The sequence below is a fragment of the Neolamprologus multifasciatus genome, chromosome 14 (genome assembly GCF_963576455.1).
Source record: "Neolamprologus multifasciatus chromosome 14, fNeoMul1.2, whole genome shotgun sequence".
Classification (NCBI taxonomy): Eukaryota; Metazoa; Chordata; class Actinopteri; order Cichliformes; family Cichlidae; genus Neolamprologus; species Neolamprologus multifasciatus.
In genome coordinates this window covers 32,206,998-32,230,124 of record NC_140452.1, presented here as the reverse complement: position 1 = coordinate 32,230,124, position 23,127 = coordinate 32,206,998, and the positions used below count along the sequence as shown (strand labels likewise).

General features: G+C 41.4%; 1 protein-coding gene across 3 annotated transcripts in view; it reads left to right on the top strand.

Annotated features, from left to right (window-relative positions):
• The first annotated feature begins 2,243 nt into the window (after positions 1-2,243).
• sik3 (SIK family kinase 3) overlaps positions 2,244-23,127 on the top strand; it is a 39,839-nt gene continuing 18,955 nt past the window's right edge. For all 3 annotated transcript variants that reach the window (XM_085184512.1, XM_085184513.1, XM_085184511.1), the window contains exons 1-7: positions 2,244-2,624; positions 19,387-19,503; positions 20,122-20,185; positions 21,302-21,463; positions 21,649-21,773; positions 22,000-22,123; positions 22,492-22,610. In XM_085184512.1, the coding sequence (XP_085040638.1) occupies positions 2,259-2,624; positions 19,387-19,503; positions 20,122-20,185; positions 21,302-21,463; positions 21,649-21,773; positions 22,000-22,123; positions 22,492-22,610 (1,077 nt within the window). In that variant the 5' untranslated portion in view covers positions 2,244-2,258. The remainder of the gene's footprint in view (positions 2,625-19,386; positions 19,504-20,121; positions 20,186-21,301; positions 21,464-21,648; positions 21,774-21,999; positions 22,124-22,491; positions 22,611-23,127) is intronic.

The window sequence follows — 23,127 nt, the reverse complement described above, 5'->3', positions numbered from 1 at the left end:
GAAACTGGAATACATCAGGAAAATACTAAATCACGAGGTATGAACTACATTCCCTTATTTTTTCATGTAATATGTTTTTATTACAGCTAATCTTGATGAAGAGGACATTTCAAGGTCTTTCAGTGGTTAGTGTCCCAAGGACTTGGATCTATTTTATGTATATACCAAGGCAAAAAATGTGTTACTATGTATGCATATGTTGGATCATAGGATCCTCACGCAAACCAATCTGTAGAATTCAAATTTTACTCCTTTCCTTGACTTCCATTGTCTTCTGCAGCCAGCAGTCTGTCTAAATAACAGAATGCACACCAAAAAAACTGTTGTGTGTAGGCGAAGATGAATAGAACCAGCACATATAAAACTTTTAGTCACACATTATTTTGCTGATAAATTACATTATTGTTGATCAATCAATATATAAGGAATTAGAATCACCACGAACTGCAATATTTAACAGATATACACATCAACAAATGAATAATTATAATACATTATTATCCAAAACCAACAACAGTACTAATAAACGTAAGAATACCGTCATGTTACATGATCATTCTGAAACATGTCATTACACATTAGGACATTTATGTTTGGAGCTATAAATATAGTTGAATATGCGGCCTGTGCACTGTTAGTAGCTTTTAGTTATAGTTTAAGTAAAACTACAAAATACTGTACCCCAGGCACTTATACAACTCATGGTCATTGGTGCACTGGAGGATAGGAGAAGAAGTGGGGTAGACAGAAGTGGGGTAGACAGGTCGCCAGTCTATCACAGGGCTGACACAAAAAAGCAATCATTCACACCTCATTTACGCCTACGGTCAATTTAAAATCAACACTTGGGGAGGAGGGGAGGAAGCTGGACATTGTGACTACACACAGAAATGCCCCAGCCAGTCAGCGGCTGTGAACTCAGGACAGTGCTAACAACTGCACCACCACGCCACCCACATATTCATTAATTCACTCCTCGAGAAACCAGCAAGTGCTCTTTTTGTTAGCCAGAGCACTGCCTGGCGCCTTTAACATGTGCCACTTCCTACATTAAAATACAAGTCAGCTGCACATTACAAAACTTTCCTTTAGAAATGCATTACACACATATTGCCGTAATTGTTGTTGGAAGCAATTCTTTGTTCAATAAAAAGACCTTGATCAAAAAAAAAAAAAGAAATGCATTACAGACGATCATTTAGAAATGCACATGCCGAAACTTATTTACAATGAGTTATCTAATTCCAAACAACAAGTAAGCCTGCTTTCTCTCTGCGGTCTGGGAGCCACAGGGCACCTTCCTGTTTTGGACCAGCCTGGATGCAGGAACTCTTTTCCACCATGAAGGGGTGCTGTCTACAGTCTGGTGAGAGAGCCTATGGACCAGAGAATAAAATTAACTGCAACAAGCTTTGAAATCTTTCCTTTCGTTTTACTTAGATTATCCTTATGTTAAATTAGCTCTATGAGTGGATTCAGGTAATGCATCTTTCTATAAATGGTGTGAGTGACCCTGCTTATTTATCTTTTTATTCTTGCACATACATACATTTAGTTTTGCATAATTATTATTATGTCACTGTGCAGGTATCACTGCACGCTTGTGGTGGGGACACAGTGATTATGTTTTTGTATGAGTGCAGGCCAGTCACCACGGAAGTACAGCTAATCGCTGATTTAATGACTCTGTGTTCATTAAGAGATCTTATCAAAGCCTCCTCAGAAGGTCAGGGCCATTTATCAGCATTATAAAGACACCTACATCTCTGGGGGAAGTTAAAGGTTTGCATGTTTTTTGGTTTTTTAAGTACACGTTTTTAGTAATTTATCGAAGACAAAAAAACCCCCAGCCAAAATAGCTAATACAGTGCCTGTGGACGACCGCCATAATGGCTGTAATTTTTCTATTTGGGATCTCTTCATGGCATTCAGCTGTTAGAAACTGTAGTCATATTTTTGTGAAACATACTCATATCAGATATTTGTATTGCAGTGGAATAACAAAGCGACCGTTGTTCTCGTCCGCCATTGTAAAGGTAAAGCGGCGTACACCTTTAAACACTTTAAAAACCGTCTGCTCATACAGAACGCAGCACTTTGCAAGGAATCACTGAATCATGGGAACCGGAGTGATAATGCGCACTTCTTTGTCACCAGGGCAACCACAATACGTTTCTCTGGATGAAGTCATTTGTTACGCCGCTCGTTACTATGGTTACAACCTAGAGAGGGCGCTGCGGAAGAGCTTTCTACGTAAAATGACGCAGGGCGGGGGCGTGCCCGCGATGCGCGCTGCGCACGGCTGCTTGTTGTTCCCGCAGAGAGGCGAGAAGATGGCGGCCGTGTCAAGCGGAGGTGCTGCTGGGTCCGCAGCGGCCGGGATTACGCACTCTGCCCGACCGACCCACGCAGGCATGGGCTCCCAGAACCGAGCCCAGCCATCCTCCGGGATCAGCCACTCCGGTCGTACCAGCACAGCCACTGGGTGCATCACAAATCCTGGCCACACTTCGGTCCCCAGGCCACCCCCAGCCCGAGTGGGCCACTACGAAATCGAGCGGACCATCGGGAAGGGAAATTTCGCGGTTGTTAAACTGGCCACACACATCATTACTAAAGCAAAGGTAAGACAATTGATGTCCGAGTATCAGAGGTGAACAATTATAAGTTGTCATTGATTTATTCTGAGCCTTTTCGGCCGCTTTAGTAGAATGACGGTGGGGCCTTCAGGCTCGGGAGACAGCAGCGGCCAGCCCGCTATGGTGACACCGCTGTAGCGGTGTAGCGGAGGTCCGCTCGACACGGGACACCACCGTTAGCTACTGGATCCAGATATATTTACCACAACGTAAATAATAGCTCGCATCTATCAACTTGTAGTGCTTTTTCTGAAAGCTTAAAAGGCCCGAGGTTAATGTGTAGCAAAGCGCAGAGGACAGAGAGAAGGGTATCGACGAAGATAAAAAAGACGAGAGTCGATTTTCTAGTAGCTAGCTTAGCTTGATGGCTAATTACCTGGTTAGTACAACTTGGATACCTCTGAGAAAGATGCCAGTCCGTCAAGGATGAAAGAAAAGTTTGGGCCATTGTTTTTGTTAAGTTAACCGTGAACTTCCAAACTTGATAGGTTTGTGTTTGGCCCAAGATTTAATATCCCTCTTAGGAATTCCCCAATAAAGTACCATCGAAACTTTGTCACACTATATTATAGGAAAGCTAAAGACTGTGGGGTTTAAAATAAACTTAACTGTTTAAAGAATTGGGTGAACAAGCTACTTAGCATGTACCGTTTCGCGTAAAGATACGTTCGTACACCTTAACCAGTTTGTTGGAACATTTACAGCTGTACATATCAGATTTTGTAGTACTAGATATCAGGTTTAATAGCTAGATGACAGCGCGTTGAGTCCTCGTGGACAGGAAAATATTGACATTGGCCAAAAAAATGAAAGTGTTTTCAGAATTGTCACCATACAGTTTTAAGTGGAACATAAACGCGTTTGCATGGTGTGGGCGACAGTTTGAAATATACTGGACGATTGACATAGTTAATGGCAGATGCTACTGTCAGAAAATTAATGAAACACAAAATCATCCTTAATGAGTAGATGCCTTTCAGCCTTACACTGAAGTTGGCCACAACTCAGTGCTTTAAAAAAATCTTTTTGTTTGTGACACGTTTGGGGGCATTACAAAGAAAAGGCAGCACTCACAAATTCTGAGTATTGTTTTGAAGTTTTGCTGACCTATCGCGTGCGGTGCCTGAGTTTTTGTAAGGCTTTATTTGCCTTTGAGCAGTCTGTTGCCACTGGGTTATCAGCTGTGTTGGTAATGTAACCTTAAAAAGTGCCAAACAAATCAGAAGGCCTTTGCTGGCATATTTGACAACAGATGCGTCATTGAGGTCTCTTCTAATACTAACTGTGATTTGCAGCAGATTAGTATAGCAGCGTTAAAAATCCTTCCTTAGGTTATCGGGAGTATTGGGATCAGTAGTGATCGATGTGCAGGTGAACACTCAGGGCTTCGATTACTGAAAGCGGTGCCTGCAATATATGATGAAGAGCCTTTTATTGAGATGATATAAATAGAGGTATGGCAAAGCTGCCAAGTGTGTAGCTTTACCTTGGTGTTCTTGTTGACACACACACAGACGAGTAGACACGGGTCATTTGGATGCTTTGCGTCACATAGAGACTGAACCCTCCATTTAGTTTCATGACAAAATACACATGGGTCGGTGAGCCGTGGAGATGTTTGTGTGTGTGTGTGTGTTTGACTATGATATGTAGAGGCCAGAATTTATGGGAGATGTTGTTAGTCTCCTCCAATAACAATACAATGTCTATTGTTTTCACTTGTATTGATGTGTGTCTGTCTGAGCCTGAGAGATGACAATCACTGAGAGAATAAAATAAGCCCTGTTTTCCGTCTGTTGATGGTTGGTCGCAGTAACCTCATAATTTCCACCAACAATCGCAGGGGTTTCAGCGTCCTCACTTGGCTCACGGATATCAGAAGAGTAGCAGCGTGCTTTAACGTGCCCGTAGTTATCATGAATATGGATATGGTAATAAGCCATCAGATGAAATGTGCACGGGTAGCTTTGTTTCATGGCCCAGGTTCTATAACGATCTGAAGAGAAATGCTGACTAGTCATAAACAGCCTAACAACTCCCCCCGTTCTCAGATGGAGCTGCGTGATATCCTGCAGTGCAGTCACACAGAAGAGGACCTGGATATTTATACTCTGTGGCTCACAAGCACAGAAAGGGATGGTCCCTTTTCGAAGCCTCATTTCCCCCTCTGATGTTTTATAAAATCTGAGCAATTCAATGGGCAATTAGTTCAGAGTTTAATTTCCCAATAGCACTTCAACTTGGGTTTTTGCCGTGCACATTTGTGGAAATCTGGGGCTTTTGGCTTACATGCTTAGTAAAACGGAGGCAGTCACACAGCACAGCCCTTGAGAAGCAGACAATTGGTGTGGTGCACCTTGATGTCGTAATAGTGAAAGTTCATTTCACCCAGACAAGATCAGTTTGTGAGGTGGAAGTCAAAACAAGAGAGTTGTTACACTCACGCAGTTTGTGTCACATGTTGCTGCTAGCAGTGTGGATAAATGTCGGCTTTACCGTTCAGGGTATCCACAAACATCCTTGCTAGCCGTGGCTCATTAATAAAACCTATTAGTCCTCTCTGATACTGTGACACTGTAAACTACCCATTGTAGACTAAATCTGTTACTCATAGTTCTGTGAATTTTGGGGACTAAGTAAACTGTGACCCATCATTGAGTTTTGCTTTTATTTTTAAATTCTTTTCAACTATAGCAACAATAAGAGCCATTTGATTTGCCCTTATTTACAAAAATATCCAATGTGCCTTCATCTTATAGAACTAATAATAATCAATATGTAAACATTTAAACTAGCTAGCAGGATATACTCATGTAGTTAGGTATAATAGGCATTAACTAATGCCTAATTAAAGTGTATTAAGATGTAACTAATTAAAACAATTCATTGGTCAGTCATTTTTTAAAATATAATTAACGCTGTACTTTTTGGATTGCTTGGCCTTGAACATTGCTCCTCATACCTTTCTCAAGCAACGCATGACTCGATAATCAAATAATGTAAAAGCTAATTCATCAATAATTTTAAAGCTTTTACCTCAAATAAATATGAGAAATTGAACTCAAAATGCTACATCTGTTCATTTAATCTTGGTCACTGTTTTCCCACGGACATTTCGGAGAGTGTCGGGAGAATTAAGTTTGGGTGTTTTTGGACTTTATACTGTCTCATATGTAGCACATAGTAGATTTAGTCCACATTAGATGTGCTCTTGCTACAGCGCTGTTTGGTTAGCAAGCAAGGTGAGCTAGCAAGTCAAAGATAGTTTTAGGTTAGACTTTCTGATCTTGTTTATTCTGATACTAAAACAACATTTAATAAGCAGTTAATACATGTTTATTCTCAAATGAAAGAACGAAGATCCAAACCAGAAGGGGGTCTAACTTTGATATTGGGCCACATCAAGAGTTTACAACTGGTATATCAAATGATATGAGATAATGCCGTGTTACAGTAAACACAGTACAGGAAACAGCCAGAGCACTGCAGGTTGAGCTGATTTGAAAAGACATTTCCAGTTGCAGAGCTTACAAAGTACTGCAGTGTTGATTCTGTTTTAACAACCCCACACTGTAGGTGTGGGGTTGTGTCACCGTCACATCAGGTGACGGTGGCTGATGTTTTTAAGCTTTTGTTCACCAATAGAATCCGTCCCTATCTGTGCACGGCCATCTTTGTGATGCACTGTTGTCATTATCAGTCGCCCCACACCTAAAGGAGTCACCTTAATGTCATTTGTTCAATTATTCATATTTCTGAAGAATCACTTATTCAGATTCCTCCAAAATTACCACCAGCCTTTTTTCCCATGTTAGCAATACACACTCACTGAAACGCAAAGTGTTTTGAAAGAGCACTTGCTGAGATGTAAAGAATACATAGACACGCACACGCCTTTTAAAGTGTGATCTAAGAAAGTAGAAAGATCACAACTTTAAATTGCTTTCAACTAGAGCAGGGCGATATGACCAAAAATATTTATCACGATATACATTTGAAAATTTGCGATAAAAATATAACTGACGAAATAATTGACACTAGACAAGATACTTTACAACTCCACAACTTTATTTGTGCAAAAAAAAAAAAAAAAATCAACGTATTTACACTTAAACAAGCAGCTGTTTTTTTATGTGCATTAAAGTTATATAAAAAGTTAACAGTGTAAATGTTGCTGACAGTTTAACCAAAAGGCATTTCCAGTGGAAATTGGCCGACATATCCTCAGCATAACCATGTATAATATCCACAAAACTTAAAAAGAGGTTATACACACAGAATACCGTAATACTATGCTGAAGCACAGCACGTATCAGCAAATCAGCAAAGTCGTACTAAAACATTTGACAGATTTTCGAGCACCATGTACGACATAAAATCGTTTCGAGGTCAGTAAACACAACCAGAATTCATACATAAGGCACACGGGATTATAAGGGGCACTGTCGATTTTCAGAAAAATCGTAGGATTGATTTTAAGTGTGCCGTATTTTCCAAAAAACACAGTAATAACGACGGCCCGCTAGCATGCGCTACCAAAAATAGTGCTTTGTTGTGTATCTGACGGACGAAAGCTAAACCAGTTCCAAACCACTGAAGTTGGAGCATTTTTACAAACCAATTCTGGTTCATCTGTTTCATTCACCGATCCGCTTTTGCTCTTCTCATTCTCTGTCGCCGCCATGCTTTTTCTGCCATGTGCGTATGAAAACAAAGGCACTGTGCATGCGCGTTTTACCCATATTCTATCGCGATATTTCATTCTCCTATCGTTGCCTGATATTATACTAGTATTACCGTGAACGGTATGATATGGCCCAGCCCTACTTTCGATGTCAAACTGACAAACTAAAACAAATATGTTTAATTTGTAGATATTTGTAAACAAAATCATGTCATTAAAATCTTGAATACATTTTATAAAAAATAGTCCAAAGAGCGATTTAGGATTTGTATAGACACGATGAAAAACAAATGCATATGTTGCTTGTATATCATAGAGATGGACAATTTTCCTGTTAGCTTCGGACATAAGGGTGCAGGCTGTGAGCTGGTCACCTTGTGTTTACAGTGCAGACCGCTTTAACAGGTGGCAAATTTGCACATCCTTTTTGCATATCCTTTTAACAGTGCCTGTCAGATGTTGTATGGAATTGACTGTTTATGCACATTTAATTAATTAGAATCAGTGAAACGTTTCATCTTTGCTACTACAATGTCTTTGGTCCTTGCTGGTTTCTAGGTAAGAGGTCATCGCTAATAATTTATTGATGTGCGACCCAAGGACATACGATGAACTCGGAGTGCAGAATGCAGCACCAAATAGTGTCCGTTTTATCTGCATGACAAACCTTTATTTATTTGAATTGTAAACATGGTTATTGCAAATCACCGATCACAACAAAAACCTCCAGTCTTAGTTTGTGTGATGCTTTAACAGGCAGATTGCTGGTTAAATTTGATTTGAATGTTATATGCGTGTGTGTAGCACCATGATGAAGGAGGTGGGATCAGTGGTCTTGTTTGATCTGGTTAAAAATAAAGTCGAGTTGGGCTTTTTCTGCAGCGGGTTGAGTTGTAGGCACAGGAAGCCGGCAGTTAAAAATCACAACTCTGTGCCGTCATCATCCAAAGTGCTGCTTGTTGTCAGCGGCGACTGTGTGTTGCCAAGGCTCCTAGTTGGAGAAAGGTCGCTCCATTGAAGTCTTAACTGGTTTCCATGGTTTCAGTCGTGATGATGGTGGTTCCAGACCCCAACCACCAATTTTGAATGCAAGTGATTTACCATTGGCTATGGTCTTTGTCTGCCATGAACAAAGTGCGCTTCTATTATCAGACGGACTGGGTCCTTGGTTTCTTTGTCATTGAAATAACTGCAAAGTGTCATGATAGGTACACGGTGCTGTGTGGCACACCCTGACCTGTGTGTTTCTTAGGGAAGCAGGCCTTTCCCCATGTCCTTCTGTCCTTTTTCCTGTGTTGCCCCCCTTTTCCTCCCCTGTGCTCTTGGTAAGAAACAAGCAAGAGGAAGGGGGCCGACAGGATGGCAAGCGTTAGGTAACAGGCCTAATGTACTGTGTAACAATTTCACTCACTCCCTCAGTACACTCACACACAGCTCTCAAAGATACAGCAATCCTTCTCGCTTTCTCACAGACACACTTACACATGCCCGAATGTGATTTCATTTGGGTGAGTAATACGACAAAGGCTACGTTTCTGCCTGACTTATTTTCCTGCCCTGTAGTTGTCTTCTCCCGCGTCTCAGTGAATCTGCAGCTTCAAAAGAGGAAGAACACGCACCAGAATGTGTGTGACTGTGCGGCGCATGTTTGAGGGCACTCGAGGCTTCGTCAATACGATCACATTGTGTTCCTGACGATCAGCTACGGCTCTGCCTCAGAGTGGTGCCAGCAGTTTGTGAATGTGCGTATTAGTGCATGCAAAGTCCCTGTTCTGTAGCCTCTTACCTGTATGATGGATAAAGCTCTCACACACAGGGCTTGTAGTTGGCACTGGTCCTAGTAGAAGAAAGGCTACTGCATTTAGTTGTACTGGTTTCTATATCAGTGGAACCATCAGCTCAACATCAGGCATTATCAGGAGAAATGTGTGTTGTTGTTGTTGTTGTTTCTCCAAGGACAAGTCTAATGGTTGTGTGCGGACAAACCCTAGGAGAAATTTTGCTTCATGTTAGGTGAATACAGTTTATGGAGTGTTTTTGGAGCAAAGGGAGAAGTACTAACTTCCGAAGTGCAACCAGTAGCTGGAAATGGGTGAACGACTCAGTAACATACTTTCAGAACTTAGCAGGAAGTAAATGGTAAATGGCCTGTATTTGTATAGCGCTTTACTAGTCCCTAAGGACCCCAAAGCGCTTTACACATCCAGTCATCCACCCATTCATGCACACATTAACACACTGGTGATGGCAAGCGACATTGTAGCCACAGCCACCCTGGGGTGCACTGACAGAGGCGAGGCTGCCGGACACTGGCGCCAACGGGCCCTCTAACCACCACCAGTAGGCAACGGGTGACTGTTAGAGCCGGGGCTCGAACCGGTAACCTTCCGATTACAAGGCGTCCTCCCAACTCTTGAGCCTCCTTAGTCCCTTTTTTGCTTTGATGATCACAGATTTGCATAGGTTTGTGTCTTTGCATAGATGGTCTAAGTAAATGCCAGGAGGCAGCTTCTAGAGCTGAAAAATAAAGCCGATGCAAAAATGCCAAAAACTTCAGTTCCCCAGGTGTTGCTTGAAGTCGGCTCCAAAGGTCTGTCACTGTAGACTCCAGTCTTATAATGCCCAAGTTTACATCATTAAAAAGCATATGCACAGTTACTATTCGACACCAAAAATTACTATTGGATTAGATGCTCATTTGCAATGGTATTGATGCCATCAGTGCCATCTTTGCCTCTTCCACTTGAGACACAACTTCACACAGTAGCATTACACACAGACCCACTCCTCACTAGCAACTGAACTAATTGAAGTTCACAACACTTTTATAGAATATATGAGATGTCAATAAAGCTCCCATTTCACCAGCATTGAAGCATTTAACAGCTATCAGAATCTGCTTTACTGGCCAAGTATGCGTACAAATACAGGAAATTGGGCTCTGTTTTGTTTTCTTGTTCTCAATATAAACAGACAGTAACATGTTTAGCGTATTTATATGTGCAGTGCTGCAGAGAGCAGTGATGTTAAATAAAGGATGGATAACTGGTTACTGTATTTGCAGTAAATACATGGGAAGTTCACAGTATGTTCAACATGCACAACGGTGTACACATGCTAAAGTTAGCTTTTCACTATCAATCACCCAGACTAACTGTCTGTTAAGTTATCATTAAGGTAGCAGCTAGTGGGTTTAGGTCATAAAAAAACACCCAGTAACGTTAGTTTTGGAAGCTATGCAGCAAACATTATTAATCCCACCCTTGTGAAAAGTTAATAGCATAATTTAACAGGACAGTACAATTACTTGCATATAATTGGTGTTACATTTCTTCCAGTAATTAGCAGTTTTCTGTGCCTTGACCGGCATATGTGTCTTTGCATGGCACCTGTTCAGTTTTTGACTGCAGTCTTAGTAAGTATGATGCTGTAACAAGCAGGTTGCTGGTTAAATTTGATTTGAATGTTATATAGATGTGTATATAACATTTGTTTGTAGCATCCTGATGAAGGACGCGTCGTCTCCACTTTTAATGCTAAAAAAAGATTGTTGTTGAGGCTTCAAAATGTGGAGTCCAAAGCCATCCTGGATGGCATGGTGGTTACCTCCATCTTTTGTGCTGTCTAGGGTAATCAGGCACCTTGAAAACTGCGTTTAGCTGAGCATGCCACAAAAGACTTGCTGCTCTGGACTATTCAAGTCTACTGTGTAGGTGTTGCAAGTAGCAGTTATAGTCATAGAATGCTGCTGCAAAACTATGACGGGTCAAATTAAATTGGATATTAATTTAATAATAATGTTTTTTAAGACATTAACAAAAAGAAGCTGATAGTGGCCACTTACTCTGAACATTGCCAATCCCCAAGTTCATTCGAACAGGCCTAATGCAGACTGATGCTGTTTCAGGTGGCGTCTCCTTGTAAAGTATGCATTAATTCCAATTTCTGCTTCTGATATAAAAATGTCATTAATAAAAATCAAATAAAATAGTTATTAAGCTTCGGAGGAGTGGTTCTTGTGATGTCTGTGTTCATCAAAGCTCAGTGGTGAATGCTACTCACGATGAGGTATTTCTATCCCACGGAGTTTAGTCACCATAAAATTCCCGCTTTGCTATTTAAGAAGGGGGAAAAAGCTGCCAAATTGGCAGATGAATGTGATGTCCAGTTTTTTTTCCTCTGCGCTGTAGCATGTCCCCTTCCTTGTACTTTCAGCTCAACACACTCAGCTGAGTCATTTCGACACATTTACTCATACAAGTGCACAACACACCAGTAAAACACCTCTGAAAGGCATTGTGCTGCTGACTCATTGTGCCTGTAACATCACTGTGCGTGCTCACGCTTAGCACAGCCAGAGCAACGCCATTTGTGCTGACCTGACGTGACCTTATGGTGCGTGATGTCTTTGTGACATAAGCATGCAAGACTCAGACTCAGTTTTATAGTGTTTATATTTGAAAAGATGAGATTTAACAGCAAACATTGGATGGCAGGTTATCAGTTGAGCTGGGGTTTTTGTGTGCATGTGAGTTAAAACGCCTTCACATGCTGATGTGGGTTAAGCCTGAGCATTATTCCCTCTGTGGGTGTCGTAATCTGTGTCTGCTGTCGATGAAGGTTAACCTCATACAGTTTAACACCACACCATTTTGTGTGTGTGTGAGAACACAGATGAGCGCACAAGATGCACTTTCCCAGGCTTCCCACTGTAGACATTACACCATAAACCAAGTTCTGCTTTTTAGAATCATAGTTGAGTCATGCATGGATGTTTTCAAGTTCAAGTCCTAAAGGATACTGAAAGCTACGCCAACAGGCATCACAGAGCTTAGCTCATCATTCATGTTATCTGTAGGTTCTCTATAGATATGTTGTCAGGTATTTCCCAGCACTCTCTGTTTTTTTTTTTAACAGAAGATGATGCCGAAAACATGCTCGAGGGTAATTTAAAAATGGTGTCATCAAACAGTTTTTCCAGTAGAGATGCTCTGAATGGCTTGCTTGCAAACCCCTCAGCGCTGTCCAGACACATTCGCGTTAGCTTAATTGGCGATTCTGAATTGTTTGTGGTTGTCTTGTTGATAAAGTGCTTGAAGTGTGGAGAATAAGAACAGTGTGAATGTATGGTTAAATGTGGCGTGTAGTCTAAAGTACTTTGCGTGGTCAGCAAGACTGTTTCAATTTACTGTAGCAGAATACACTTCTTGGATGAGCAGACGTAGGTGTGGAAGTCAAGTAGTCTTGAGACTAGCACATTAGCACCAGAGAGAACAATGGAGAACCGAAGCTGAATGCCACCTACACCTCAGCCGCACCAAGCCGAAAACTGACAAGGGCAAGAGACCGCCTAAGATCCGCAGACAAAGGCATTTACAGGCAACCATTAATAGAAGGTTAATAAAAGCTTCCACAGTTTCACCTGCGGAAACCTTTTACGACTTTTACTTCCTCAAAGATAGACCTTGTTGACCAAAGGCATGCGAGGTTAGTGTTTCTGTCGATTGCACTGTTTCAATTCAATATAGATGCATTGATTGTGTTTATGGTCGCTCATGTCAGTTAAAGCCGGGATAAAAAATTGGCTGCAGGAATCCAGTGTTATTTAAAATCCAGGATAACTTCAGACAATTTTAGAGTTGTTCTGATGGGTTGCACACTTGGAAAATGTTGCGCAGTGATGCTCAGTTCCTCTCACCTCAAAACAGCTGTCCAGTCCCAGTGTAAAGTGGGTTTAAAATGCCATATTGATAGTTTTTGGCAGCTTACAGATAATGCCCATCTGAGACGTACACGATCTAGTGTGATCAGGGCATGAATCCAGCCTAAATGCAGTTATCTTCAGTGTCTTGGGCAAAAATGTTGACTTGATGGTATTTTCAAGAATCACAGTGAGGGTGTTTTCCGTAACCTGGAAAAAGCTGATTTATGGTTTTCTGTGTACACAGTTTCTTAGAAATGAGCAGTATGACAGAGATTGTGGCCCATAGTAGATGCACAGTAATGCACAAGATAAGACAGTGTAATGTTTTTCCATAAATAGTGCATTGCTGAAAATGAAGGCATTTTACTGTAACTGCTAACCAATGACAATGAGATTTCCCCTCCACACAACAGCAACCACAAACACGTGTGCATGAGGGCAGGCATGTTTCACAGCAAAGATGGAGTACAAGAAATGTGCTGTGGTCTTTAAATTGTTGCTGCAGCAGTGTTTACTTCAGTCCTTCTTGTGTCTGTGTTGGTGTCCACTGTGTTTATGCAGGGAGACATTTAAGCGTCACTGTGTCATTAACTTGCGTATAAGCTCCTAACAAGCTCCCAATAATCTCAGTCCTGCTGTCCTCTGTACGGTAGCTGAGTCCTTGTTGTACAACTGAAACCTTCATTAAAAAGCCACCAATAAAGGAGAGTGATAAGATTTGGATGTACTTTACATCTTAGCTTATTACTGAGTTTCTTATAGCGGAATTATGATGTTTAACCTTTCCTGAGCTGCATGTTACAAGTTCATTTAACAGTGGACGCAGTGAAATAACTAAAATGAAATAAAATCAAAAGCTTAGTTTTTTGTATCTACATGAGCACCAACATTTATTTACTGTTGTTATAACAGTTACTTGGAAACGCAGATCCTAAAATATTTGGGTATAGAAAGTACTCTTCCTCCAGCTCTGAGTCATGAATGGTGCTTTACACTAAATACTAAAGGAGCCATTTCTTGAACACTTTGTGGTTACTGTTGTGTTCTCCGAAACTTGTGTCTGTGTCTGTGTGTAGTAACGGGTCCAGACTCCTCTTCTGGGCATCAGCTGCTCGGACATGGTGCTGTGTTGAGGTCACTGTCTTGTGATCAGAAGGGCTATATGACACTTGGTCTCATTGCAGCTGGCCTCCCAGGAGAGTGTGCGTGTGTCTGTGTGTGTGTCTTCCTGTGTGTGTGTGTGAGAGAGAGAGAGAGAGTGCAGGTATTTTGGCAGAAATAGCCATGGAAATTGGATCAAAGCAGATGAAAATCCCAAAACTGCTTCGGTACACAAACTCTAGTGAAGGTTGCACTTGTCACATGCTTGGCAGTGGAGTCGAGCTTACAGCTGACCTCACCTCAGGGCAAGTTGGTTAACCTGTTAACACAATAAAAGGAACATACTCTACTAGCTGTGCTAATCTCAAGAAATGAAAGCTGCTCAAGGGGAAATTTGGGAAACTAATATTTAAGAAAACGGGGAATTAAAAAAGGACAACCCTTCGTTATCACCTCTCTGCAATGAGCCTCATCCACCAGACAGGATGGGAAAAAAGCACGTCTTACAGCAGCTAAAAACAAACAACAACAGAAAGTAACTGAATTTTTGGTATGAAAACCAGATCTCATGCACCCTGTGCTTAACTCCGTACCCCATGAAAGCTCGCTAGGAGTAACCCTTGAATCTCTTTTCTCATCTGATCAGTTTTTGTGTCATTTCAGACCCGCTTATAGAACAAAATGACTCTGTGAGCATCAGAGGTTAGTGAGGGAGGTCTTTACCTATACAGCTACCCTTGGAAAAACCCAGAAACAATTGTAATGGTTGCCAAACCATGTGTTTATTGATATACAGTGGGGCAAAAAAGTATTTAGTCAGCCACCGATTGTGCAAGTTCCCCCACTTAAAATGATGACAGAGGTCAGTAATTTGCACCAGAGGTACACTTCAACTGTGAGAGACAGAATGTGAAAAAAAAATCCATGAATTCACATGGTAGGATTTGTAAAGAATTTATTCGTAAATCAGGGTGGAAAATAAGTATTTGGTCACCTCAAACAAGGAAAATCCCTGGCTCTCACAGACCTGTAACGTCTTCTGTAAGAAGCTTTTCTGTCCCCCACTCGTTACCTGTATGAATGGCACCTGTTTGACCTCATCATCTGTATAAAAGACACCTGTCCACAGCCTCAACCAGTCAGACTCCAAACTCCGCCATGGCCAAGACCAAAGAGCTTTCGAAGGACACCAGGAAAAGAATTGTAGACCTGCACCAGACAGGGAAGAGTGAATCTACAATAGGCAAGCAGCTTGGTGTGAAAAAATCAACTGTGGGAGCAATCATCAGAAAATGGAAGACATACAAGACCACTGATAATCTCCCTCGATCTGGGGCTCCACGCAAGATCTCATCCTGTGGGGTCAAAATGATCATGAGAACGGTGAGCAAAGATCCCAGAACCACACGGGGGGACCTGGTGAATGACCTGCAGAGAGCTGGGACCAAAGTAACAAAGGTCACCATCAGTAACACACTACAACGGCAGGGAATCAAATCCCGCAGTGCCAGACGTGTTCCGCTGCTGAAGCCAGTGCATGTCCAGGCCCGTCTGAAGTTTGCCAGAGAGCACATGGATGATACAGCAGAGGATTGGGAGAATGTCATGTGGTCAGATGAAACCAAAGTAGAACTTTTTGGTATAAACTCAACTCGTCGTGTTTGGAGGAAGAAGAATACTGAGTTGCATCCCAAGAACACCATACCTACTGTGAAGCATGGGGGTGGAAACATCATGCTATGGGGCTGTTTTTCTGCCAAGGGGACAGGACGACTGATCCGTGTTAAGGACAGAATGAATGGGGCCAAGTATCGTGAGATTTTGAGCCAAAACCTCCTTCCATCAGTGAGAACTTTGAAGATGAAACGAGGCTGGGTCTTCCAACATGACAATGATCCAAAACGCACCGCCCGGGCAACAAAGGAGTGGCTCCGTAAGAAGCATTTGAAAGTCCTGGAGTGGCCTAGCCAGTCTCCAGACCTCAACCCCATAGAAAATCTGTGGCGGGAGTTGAAAGTCCGTGTTGCTCGGCGACAGCCCCAAAACATCACTGCTCTTGAGAAGATCTGCATGGAGGAATGGGCCAAAATACCAGCTACTGTGTGTGCAAACCTGGTAAAGACCTATAGTAAACGTTTGACCTCTGTTATTGCCAACAAAGGTTATGTTACAAAGTATTGAGTTGTATTTTTGTTATTGACCAAATACTTATTTTCCACCCTGGTTTACGAATAAATTCTTTACAAATCCTACCATGTGAATTCATGGATTTTTTTTTCACATTCTGTCTCTCACAGTTGAAGTGTACCTCTGGTGCAAATTACTGACCTCTGTCATCATTTTAAGTGGGGGAACTTGCACAATCGGTGGCTGACTAAATACTTTTTTGCCCCACTGTATACTGAGGTCTCAGAACTCTTAAGGGTACAGCAGCGGTCATCAGATGTCTTTATGGAATAAAGAGTTAAACCATGTTGCAGCCATGTCTTACTTCCTGCAAGGACACATTCAGTTTTTATACTCTTAAGATATTACTAACCGAATAACTGGATAAAGTCTCCTGTCATGGGCTGGATTTTGTCTGTGCTGAGAGAGAGAGACAAGGCTCCAGAGTGGGACCAATATGATCTGGAGTTTTCTGTCAAACGTGACTAAATGTTTTCTTTTGCTTCACTAGTACAAATGACATTTAGCAGACGCGCGTATGTGTGTCTAACATTATACATTTGTTTTTTACCGCCCGCTAACATTCTCTATAGAGTTGTTCTCTCTCTGCCTCTGTGGATCTGCCACCAATATTTCTCTTCACTTAATACTAAATATTCAGTGCAAGGCATGTGTGAAACCGCACCCTTTACTCATTCCTCACAACCTTAAAACGTGTTATAACTGCCTCTGGACCTGAAAGGCTTAAGGGGACTGGTATTGCTGTATGCTGGACCTACGCAGAGCTTTGCAGGCTGGTCTGTGGGCTACTTCTCGTGTGTGTTCATGCTGTTGTTGTTCCTATCAGGGAGAAGACTGAAGTCATAATGAGGGGGCTCCACTGCAGCCACTCTCAGTGCTTCCCGTGATGCTTTTTGAATTATTTTTTGTATTTCTTGCTCATTGTGGTAAGCTCCAGTCACTCCCTTCCCGTCCAAATCCACTTCTCAAGCAATTGGCATTCTGTACATGATAGTCGGGCTACATGCTGCTGGGTTTTATGGAGGACAGCACGCAAGCAAATCTGCATAGGTTGCTTTCCTCAAACCCTTCACTGTGCACAGCCAAATGCCTGTGCAAACAGACACGAATGTGTTATCATGAATTCCGTCTCAGCCAAGATCAACATCATGGTTGGAGGTAACTGGTATCTTTGCTCTGTCCTTGGAAACGTATCTTGATCCAGCATCTCACTTCAAGCCAGACCCTACCGTATAAAGGAGAAAAATGACTGTGTGTCTTTAGGAAAGAATGGCTTGTCCTTTGTTTGTTTTTTTGTAGCTGAGATATTTATTTTGATGTCCCATATGGTACTACTGGAAAAAGAACAAGTTAAATTTACAGGATGCCTTAGTGTGTATGAGAACATGGAGAAAAGGGAATACTTCAAATTTATTTTTGTGGTGCCAAAAAATGAATAATCTTCCTCTCTTCCTCTTTTTTTGGGGTATGTCATTGTTGTATAATTGTACTTGCTGCCCTGTTTCCACCTTTTCACAAGGTCTCGCTGCCCCCCAAAGTGATAATAATTGTGCTCATTCTCGTGTGATCCAGATGTCCTGTTGATACCGTCCAGAAGATGCAGAGGGGAGCAGTTACGTCAACAAGGCTTGACGATGGCCAGTTCTAAGAATAGATTTCCAGGGCTTAAAATACCTCGTAGACTCACACGTTCCAAACAGATGCCTACATACATGAGGGGGGGGTGATTTTTGTTTCAGTCTTGTTTTGATGCTTTGTAAAATGATCTATTTAAACTAAACAAACATGGTCAATCAGGCTGGATAACTGTTTTCATTTAATTAGGAATTTTGTTTTTCAAGCTTCTTTTATTTTTATTTAACAAATTTAAGATACTCGCGACTATTAGAACTGAAATAGCAGTTGTGTATGTGGGGCTCAGTGCTGTTATCAACTAAAGTGTGATTTAAAAAAAAAACAACACAACACCAACTCTGCCCACCTGACACGTTGTTTTTGTAAGTTGCCAAATTTAGTGAACACATGAACTCTACCAAGTGCCAATGTTTGTCACAGTTTGTACAATACCTTTGAAAGGAAAGTTCACACACCAATGCACCATATAAGCTGGATGAATGCCACACTTGCTGCCCTGTGCTCTCTCAGGAGCCCCTACGTCCGCTCTTCCTCACTTCCCCTTCCTGTCTGCTCCAGGAAGTTGGCCTTGCCAGGCTTCAGATGGCCTCGTCTTCATGGCTAAAAGGAGTACTCGAAATAGTACTTCACAGAATTTGACAAATGAGTTGGTGTGTGAGTGTGTGTGTGTGTGTGTGTGTGTAATCGCAGCATAGTTTTCATGTACTCTGTCCACGCTTGTCTAGCAGAAGCAGAAGCAGTGTTTTGGGGCATTCCCATTAGCTTTGCTTGATTAAGTCATTAAAGTCATCTACCCACTCCTAAGTGGCGGAGCAAAGCTCCTGTCACAAATTATCACAGTCCGCATTGCCGGAGCTATTGTCGAGGGGCTCAGCAGTTACGCAAGCATTACGCTTGCAGTCGAAGGTCACGGTGTGGGTCACGTTATCCAAATAAGCTGGAAATCAGGAATAACACAGTCTGACAGCACACTTGCCGACCAATCACCTCAAGAAGTGTCGGTGTTCCCTGTTAATTTTCATTTTTAGTTGTCTTTAAGTTATTTTTTTAAATGGGTAAAGTCTCCCGGGCTGCATGCCCTTAGTCCCTTTGTTGGTAATTTACTTGGCTTGTTACTGTTCTTTGATTATTGTGTCATCACAGCAATATTGTTAAGACACTGTGACTGTGCCCTAGATGTGTTGTCTGTAATTTAGGTGTCGGCAAAATACCGTTGTCATGAGTGCTTTAGAGACATAAGAGCTGACAAACATATTGTATGTTTTAAGACACATTCTCTCCTCCTCTGCTAACCGTTATTGTTTCTGCTTTTTTTCTCTGTCTTCTGTACTCCGTGTTTCTTTTTTTAATCTCACCCTCTTCACCACTTCACCATCTCTCCTTCTCCCATCATTCATCTCCTTCCATCTCTTTTTTTCTCGCGTCTCTGTCTCCAGGTGGCTATAAAAATAGTGGATAAGACCCAGCTGGACGAGGAGAACCTGAAAAAGATCTTCAGAGAGGTGCAAATCATGAAGTTGCTGAAGCACCCCCACATCATCCGCCTCTACCAGGTACACAGTCACTCTCACCCACAGAGCCTTTTAACACATCTCTGCTCACTTCTTCCACCCGGGACCTGTGGCCAAATGTGAGCAAATAGATGATTGAAGTGTAGAAGAATCCAGATGTTACCAGACATTGTTTTCTGGGGGTGTTGACAGTTCAATTATAAAATGTTCCTGGAAAAGTCTCAAAAGTATTGGAGGGTGTGGGGGGAAGGGGGGGGGCAGTACAACTACAACCTTCTGCCCAAAACCTCACTCTAGTGAGACTCGGTGATAGAAATTTAGAGGTGAGAGTTTTGTTTGTTTTCATACTTTTCCAGGTGTATGAGGATTGTAACACCCTACCAGTGTCCCAGCATCTGATCTGAAATAGCCCCCAGCAATTTGAGGGCACGCTTTTTTATCACGTTACCATAACTTTTAACAATCTGATCCTCACACATGCCTAGGCTGATCAGTACACTTAAGTACATGGCTGTTTTTGTTCTATTTACATCTTTCTTGTTTGTATGCCAAACCGTGCTTAGTCATTCTGTTATGTAACGCATGAACTGCCCATGACTAGATGTTGGCCTGTGAGAGGGTCTGCAGGTCCTGGTTTTTATCATTTGTTTATATCTTTAGGTGATGGAGACGGAGAGGATGATCTATTTGGTAACAGAGTACGCTAGCGGTGGAGAGATATTCGGTAAGGGAGCCCCCCATTGTCACTTTATAATGTAGATTCTCTGTTGTTGACTTTCTCTTACTTTGATTTTTGATTGTGTTAACATACATAAAACAAAACTGTAATCTAATTACAGAGTGCCTCCAGGTCCTGTAAAAGTTTTAGATAAACACAGACTGAAAATTGATTCTAAGTGTTTAAGTTTTGTGTTAAATTCAGGAACGTTTTCCACACACAGTACTGCTGTTTTCACGACTGCACTGTGGTCACGTAATGCAGCTGTAGCATTTGGGCTCTGCTGCTTTGGAACTCCAAGCTGATTTTAAATGCTGATCTAAGTGGGCTGATATCAGCTATGAATAACTGTGTTATTAAGTAAAATCTTTCTTTTTTTAAATAACTTGTTTAAGCTTTTCTCTTTTTTAATACAACAAACAGCTAATGGGAAGTAGAAGCATTATCTAACAGTTGAAACTTATGTGGGGAAAAAACAAAACTGAATTTAATGTGTTCAGAGGGGAAAGAGGTTCAGTTTAGTGCTTCACTGCCAGAAAGTCTGATGAAAAAGGTAATGATGATTAAAAGGGGCGTTTGCTAGCTAGCCTCAGACGTGGGAAGATGCAAGTTTAAGACTAATTGTGTATTTTGCTAAACAATGTTAAGTCAGTGCTTGGAAATGCAGATAAATCAAAATAACATTGAAGACCATTAAGGACAACATCGAGTTTTTTCTCTTTAATAAACACAAGTTTCTTAACGTCAGTCAAAACCTTTTATTTTACTTTAATGTTCATGTTGAATGTAAATCAATGTGTTTGATGTGTTTCCAATGTAGCTTTGGTATTAAATGTCCTTTAAAGTGGAATTAAAAAGGTTTTAAAGTCGAATTTATTTAAATCTGCAGACTCTCTGTAATTAAAATGAAAGTTTTTCCTGTAAAAATGAAATGAAATTCCCTCTCTGTGCTTTAAAATCCCAGATCCCACCAAAGCTGTACACTTTAATGTTCACCTGGCCAGTCTTGGGAATTAATTTAATGACATTTGTAGCACAGGATCTTGTACCTGAACAGGTAGACAGTAGAAACACTGTGTTCCTTTCCTAAATCCAGCAATTGTGTTTTGTTTGGATGTACAGACCACCTGGTGGCTCACGGGCGAATGGCAGAAAAAGATGCCAGGAAGAAGTTCAAGCAGATCGTGGCAGCGGTTCATTTCTGTCACTGCCGCAGCATTGTCCACAGAGACCTGAAGGCAGAGAATCTGCTACTGGACCACAACCTCAACATCAAAATCGCAGGTGTGTGCGCGCACGTGTGTGTTTGCACTGAAGAGCGTATGGGTGGGTAGGTTAAATTTAGTGGTGGATGTGGATGCAGGCAAGTGTCAGCATGTACTTAGGGAGCATTTTTCTGTTTTGAACAAAATGTTTACTCTGTCAAGGCAACTGGTGAGATTAAATGAACCTCTTGTCTGCCCTGTCAGATTTTGGTTTCAGCAACATGTTTTCTCGAGGCCAGCTATTGAAGACATGGTGTGGCAGCCCTCCCTATGCTGCTCCTGAACTATTTGAGGGAAAGGAGTATGACGGTCCCAAAGTAGATATATGGGTGAGTCGACTTTTAGGTGTGCAGAAGGCCCTGCTGGGCTCAAACGTGGGGTGTGGCTAGCTGACTTGAATGTTCCAGGTACGGCTGAATTGAAAAGAAAAAGAAAAACACAGACGAACATATTTCTTAAATAATAGACAGAGCTCTGGAAAAAATTAATAAATGAATGGTTTTCAAATTTTTCAAAGTGATGTGCTCACAGCTGTTTTCCCTCTCCTCTGTGTAGAGCTTAGGTGTGGTGTTATACGTGCTGGTGTGCGGCGCCCTGCCCTTTGATGGCAGCACTCTACAAAATTTGCGGGCACGTGTCCTCAGTGGAAAGTTCCGCATCCCTTTCTTCATGTCCACAGGTGGGACTGCAGTCAACTCTTATTCTTCTCCATGTTTTTAATCAGACAAAACAAATTTACCTTTGTTCCGCGTGACGTACACGGTAAAGACTTTTAACAGCTGCCGCTGAAGTCCAAGCCTGGGCAGCAGAAGTTTCTTTTGGAAAAAAGCATTTTATGTTGTATGAGAGGAAAGAATAAAATTGGACTAACAGAAACTAAATTAATAGATTAATAATTATCTTTTTTTTTTTTTTGAACAATGCAAATCATTTTAGCTTTTTCTGATCGTTTGTCACCACTTGAAAGATTTAGGCTTATTAGTTAAATAGTTGAATTATTATACTCTGATATAAATGCATAACATGTATGCTTATGTGTTGTTACAGACTGTGAGTACTTAATTAGACACATGTTAGTACTGGAGCCCAGCAGACGGTTGACCATGGAGCAGATCTGTAAGAACAAGTGGATGAGACAGGGGGACCCAGACCCAGAGTTTGACCGGGTGAGACCTTTTTAAAAGGATTTCACAAAGTCATTCTTTCTGTTCTTCGTGTGTGTGTGTGTGTGTGTGTGAGTGTGCTTTTTTCTGTTACAGTTTCAGTATAAGATGTTGATTTGGCAAAACTCTTGCCAGAAAGCAGAGTTTTTGCAAAAACTCATTTAGTGGCTACACTGTGTTACACGAACAACATATTTAATTTGCCAGATAATTTGGTTGCACTAGAGATGATTGAAAGCTGGGTGAGAATGAACCCCAGAGTTATTAAATATTATGTTAAATATAGTTACTGTCAGGCACCAGTTAAGCTTAACAGCTAGCCTTGAACTAGCTCTTTAATCCCTTTGCAAGGAATCATTCATTTAAAGTTACTTTGCATCATTAGGAACTTAATATGCACATTATCTAAAAATGTTAAACTCATTTATAAAAGTTAAATTTATAGTTCAGCTTTAGATAATGGTTTAACAACATGAAAGAACGTTGGGAAGTAATTTTTAAAGTAATTTCTAGTACTTTT